Below are 5,882 nucleotides of genomic sequence, written 5' to 3'. Positions count from 1 at the left end.
GCAGGCTGTATGAAAATGGAATCACTGAAAGTTGTATTAGAATGAGATCACTGAAGGCTCTGTGAGACTGAGATAACTGAAGGCTGTATGAGATTGAGGCTACTGAGGGCTGTATGCAAGGCATGCAAGTACCCTCTCCCAAAAGAGAAAAAAATGCTCATCATGAAACAATGTCTTGAGAAGGAGGGGGAAGTATACTGTGAAACACAACTAAAAAAAGGCTGAGGTAGGCCTAACAGATTCTGCAGTAAAGGCCTGGGAAGGCAAGCCATAATCAGGTGGAGGAAAACTGACAAAATCTAGGTCATCCTAAATGGGTTTGACAGTTGTAGGAGGAAGACGAGTCATATCGGGAAAAAGTAGGGCAGACCCTGGCCTTCAGGGGTCTTCACAAACCAAGTTAATTGTGAGAAGTATAAATTATAAAGAATTACAAAAATGAAATAGTTGATATAATGTAAATTTAAGTAAGTGTGTAGTGAAATATCACTGAGCTCTAATTTAAAAACTTTAACCTAAGAATAACATTTACAATATCAGGAGCAGTTTGTGTGGAACCCAGCTCCAGGGGTCCACACAAACAAAGTTCATATGAAGAAGTATAAAAGTAATAATGAAAATGAAACAGACATTACATTGTAAAATTAAGGAAGTGTGTATTGACAATAACATATGTATTACATGTAATTTTTTAAAGAAAAAACAATATATTTAAACTAACTTAATATAAACCAGTAAGATGAATTACAGGCAATCCTAAAATAGACCCATGTTAAGCATAATCTAACATTATAGGACAAAGGATACAACTAAGCTCTAATTTCAAATCTGAAATAACTATGAGTATTGACCAATCTAACTAAACTTATGTTACTGAACCCAAATAACTACAGATAATAATATTATTAGTAAAAATATTCAAAACCATAACAGTATAATGCCTCATCTTCCCAAAGTCGGCAAACCAGATCATATTTCAAAACGTGTGGGCCCCCAAGTTAGAGGTGAGGCTCGATGAAGGTTAGCTCATTGGACAATTAATCTCCAATGAAGTAAAGCTGCTAATTCCCCAGTCGAGGACTACCACCTGAAGCCTGTGTAAACTGCTGATAGAAGATATAACCTCCAAAGTGGTAACATAGAATTTAGAATTCATATTCAAAATGAATAACCCAACACAACCATGTTGGCAGAAAAAAACTTGTAATGGAGTATTAAGTTCCGTAAGTGGGTAGAAGTATAAAATAAGTCCACTTCAGAATAAGTTATAAATATCAGTATTGTAAAATAAATAGTAAACTTGGTGAGAGAAATTGATACAAAGATATGAAAAAAAAAACTTGAAGAGAGCACAAACTAAATGTCTGAACAAGAGCACTGCCAAACAAGAAATAATAGTTAGGTAGAATAGCATAAAGGGAGTCACATGATTCACGTGGGTGTGTGGCACTGCTATTGGTGGAAATTTGCAGCATGATAATTTGCATGCGAGAATCAATTAAACCACGTGAAACGAGGGGTGAGAAAGGTTTGTGGCATGCACTTTGCAAATAGAGGGCAGCACTGAATGAGAATAGCTATGTATGTGAGCGGAAGTAAAGTCCCTTGTCAGAAATCACCTTTCATTCAGACTGACTCGGTAAAGGCTTTGTAGATAGGCTTTGTAAATTGAAGACAAATCTTTGGTAAAAATACTTTATTAAAAATCTAATTTTTTGTGTACAACAGACTTTTAATGTTTACTAAACGCTTGCCAAATGTTGTGAAGAACAACTTGGTACATTCAGAGTTACAGTATATATAGTTTCATGATTACATGTTGGTTACAAGGTCAACCTGTATACAGAGAGGTAAATGGTGAACATGAAGGTCTAACTTTGATATTCTTAATTGCAGGTTGTGCACTGAATGATCTGTGGAGAGTGCATACAATGAGATGAAACAAATAATTTGATGTTAAGTTTTTCTTTTTTAATATACAAACGTTCACCCACACACATACACTAATGGAAATAATTATGGAAACATATAGCTGATGAAAATATGGTACTCACAAAAATTTATCACAGAAAATATAAATAAAAAACTAATAAGATGTACATTGTACTAATGGTTTGTATATGTACTTGTTGTTTAACACAACACAGAGCATTACACCTTGTTTTTATATTGCCAAAGAAATTGTCAATGTAAGTTTGAGGAATATTGTTTCAAGTGTCCTGTATTACTATCTATAATGCAGCCAAGTTGTGTGGTTATCTTCTGATCTTCTCCATTTTTAAATTAGCCCCAAAATTTCAAGAATGTTCATATGAGGACTTTTTGCAGACAAAGACATGATTCTGTATATTCCATGGCCTCTAAAATATCAAGATGATGTTTCAAAATATTCGCTGTATGCTTAGGACCATTGTCTTCCTAGAATACTACCTGATGAGTTACATTCCTGAGGGAATAGCATAATGGATCAACTTGTCAACAGTTGAAATGTAATCAATTTTATGTGGATCATTGACACTGTTGACCCAGATGGAGCCCCAAACTTTTACTGATCTCTCACAATTCTTCACTGCAAAGGTTATACAATGATTATACTGAAGTGGCAATTTAAGATTGGCTGGATGATAACTTACTACATTGTAAGGCACCTACACACCATTGTACTGTGGTGCAGTTCATTTGCATAAGACAAATAAAAGCATGGCATTCTTAAAGGGCTACATACATGTGTACCATAATATTAAGCCCAAAGCCAAAGATTTGCTTCAAAAGTATTATTTTTACAAAAAACAAATAACGAAAACAACATTCCAAGTTCAAATAAATGAGAGAACTTGCCAAAAAGCATTACCAAATAGAAATTATCTTCATTTTACACAAAACATCACAGTTGTTAATACACCATTGCTCCTTGATGAAAATAATATTTCTTAAGCTTTATCTTGCATTAACTCCATCTCTTTTTAAAGGTGGGAGGAAATGCATTCTTTTTCATATTAATATATTATATTACACAAAACAAGTAAAACTTACGTGTGAAATATTATTTCATAATGTACATACATATAATTAAATAAAAATATTACTTTTATAGTGTGATCTTTGGTTTACCAATCATGTTTGGATGCTGTAACTATGTAAATCAAGTCTATTGTATTTAAAATAGGTTCAATATTAGAGAGCTGTAACCAACAAAGATTTTCTTCATGCAATTAAGATGTTGTGTTTATTAAAATAAAGCTTGTTTTCTCCAAAATGAAGCAAGATTAGATCTCCACCTGCAGAAAGAGTCTAAAAGTTAGAGGTCTGTGTCCTAAATATTTCCGTGATTGTGCATACATGCATTCTCATAGTACTTGCCTTCACTCTTTCCTCACTGTCTGCCTAGTTAATACCAATATTATATATATGTTCAATATCAGATATACGTTCATAAATTTGTTTTTAGGTTTGGAAAAAAACATCATATGATATTTAAAATCGATCCACTGCTATACCTACATTCACATCCACTTCCTGCCATAAGAATTTTGTCCTTCGTGATATACTGACGAGCAAACCTTACAACTTCCACTCTTTCCTCTTCACTCAAATATGCAACTTCACCAGTAGATCCTTGTATCACAAAACCTGCATATTTAAAAACAAAAATTAATATGTGGAAGAAGATAAAAATTGTACACAAAATGTGAACATCAAGTCTGTATGTATTAATCATTACAGAAATTTATAATACTCCAATAAGCCTGAACATTAACTCCTTAAACTCAAGTGGATGCTGCCAGAGTCTGGCCGAAAATCCTGATTTACCCATCGGACAGTGAGAGCGTCCAATAGCATTTATGTCTCTTTGGCTGAAAATTAATCCCAACCATGTTATTATTCACAAAATTAAGAAAATTTAAGTTTTATAAGGCATGGTGATAATTATTAGGAAATCATGATTGGGCTCAGAACAATTATATAATGAGCAAATATACGAGAAAGATGAGAGAAAAATGTCCTATCACCTTCTCAGGCAGCCCAAGTTCTTTGGAAGAAAGGAGCAGCCAGGGAACAAACCAGCCTGTCTTCCTAACATAGAGTATGGAAGGTGACAAAGGCATGAATATCTGAATGATGACAACCACAAGCAAGTAGGAGAAAAAGAGAGAATAGTGCTGGGCAAGAGGGTAAAGGTATGAATAATGCTGCTTCGTGACCTACAATCATCAAAGCAGGTGAGGCTTTGTCAAAACACCATGGAAAGCATAGATCCTAAAAGAAATTGCTTCCCTGGTAATAGATGTAAGCAAAAGATGACATGATAATTGTGAAAAAAGATTTTGGCAAACTTGAAAACTGCAAACATCATCACAATGTTGATAAAGAGAGATCACTTCTTTGGAGACCAAACCCCTGAGAGTGTGGATGTGTCAAGACATTGGACAAGGAAGGCATTGGTGGAAAAATTCAAGTCGAATGGAAGTGGGAAGGGAAATATCTAGGGTAGTGTTGAATTGCAGAGCTCATTGAAGGTGGCATACATGTAAATAGCAGCTAGAGAAGAGTGAAGAACCTTTAATACCAAGAACTCCATGGCATGAAGACACATCAAAGATGGTTGAGCTTGCCCCATAAACGAATCATGAAAACTCCCAGAAAGATGTCAAAGATGCAGAGGATAAAGAGGGAAGAGGATGGGTGAGATGATGAGGAGAAAGAGAGGTGGAGTAAAAACTGGCACTGGTGAAGGGAGACTACAGGTGTGAAAAGGGGAGAGGCAGGCATCAAAGACTCCACAGCACAGCCAAGAATTGGCTTAAAGGAAGTGCTACTGCTTAGAGTCTTGATGGCCCACACTGGAAAAGGGAGAATGGCAAGTAGAAGCAATAGGCAAGAAATGAGAGAGAGGTTAAAACAATACTGAATATGCAAATCAGCAAGTCATGTGACAACCACAGATGGTATAAAATCATTAACTGCTCTGGGGAAAGTTAGGTAGCAGCCATTTTCGAAGTCAAATATTCATGCACTCAGATCATAAAGATATATTCAGATTGGGGACTTAGAATTGGAAACATTGATAAAGTTGGAGTCCTAGGGCCATCCAGAAAGACTAGCAACAACTTGTACACCAGCCATGCTTAAAAAAGTGTGGTGTCTTTAAACAGGTGAGAATCCATGGATGCATAGGTCAGTGACAAAAGCCATCCACATGCCCCAGGCAACTGTACCCAATGTAATTCAGAATGATTTCTGTCTCAAAAAGTGATAAAAGTCACATGCTTATAAGTTGCTTCAACAGCATATTCACTAAACTTTTACATACCTCAAACAGCCAGAAAATGAAATGGATATTCATAATGTTCCATAAGATGTACCAGTAAAGCTGCCAGACACAGAACCCATGGGTTTATATGCAATCAGTATGTTCAAATGGGTGCTCAGAAACTGTAATCTTCATGCACCAGATGGATTATCATTATAGGAAGCCAGCAGGGAGGAGTGTTTTAGACATGACAGTCTTATGCTGGAGCCTTTTCAATGGAAACTATACTGCAGAGCTATGATCAATACATATAATCATCAGATAGAGCATGACTAGATGTGGCAGCATGGACCGTAATAATGTAGTGTGGCTCAAAAATATACATTTAAGCTCTGTATGATTCTCTATACTTTAGCATCTGACAAGCAAATTCTAATCCTAGTCTTTCCATGCATCCTTCTGCAAGTAACTTCATCCATGTACTTATTAAATAATTAAGAGTCCCACACTATATAAACCTCTTAATTATCTTGTTTCTCATTGTAAGAAGCAGTTAATTGTTGAATTGTATTCAAGACTGGTACCTGAATACTAACTGAACTTATCTCTTTACTTTAGTTTAGGCCCCCCA

At 35.5% G+C, this 5,882-nt stretch overlaps 1 protein-coding gene across 1 annotated transcript in view; it reads right to left on the bottom strand.

The window, feature by feature from the left end:
* LOC106467514 (4-hydroxy-2-oxoglutarate aldolase, mitochondrial-like) overlaps positions 1-5,882 on the bottom strand; it is a 72,116-nt gene that overhangs the window by 64,032 nt on the left and 2,202 nt on the right. Inside the window, exon 2 of the mRNA XM_013927872.2 lies at positions 3,502-3,630. Within this exon, the coding sequence (XP_013783326.1) occupies positions 3,502-3,630 (129 nt within the window). The remainder of the gene's footprint in view (positions 1-3,501; positions 3,631-5,882) is intronic.

The sequence above is a fragment of the Limulus polyphemus genome, unplaced genomic scaffold (assembly GCF_000517525.1).
Source record: "Limulus polyphemus unplaced genomic scaffold, Limulus_polyphemus-2.1.2 Scaffold2641, whole genome shotgun sequence".
Taxonomy (NCBI): Eukaryota; Metazoa; Arthropoda; class Merostomata; order Xiphosura; family Limulidae; genus Limulus; species Limulus polyphemus.
Note: the sequence above shows the minus strand (reverse complement) of the source record. Positions and strands in the feature narration are given on the sequence as shown.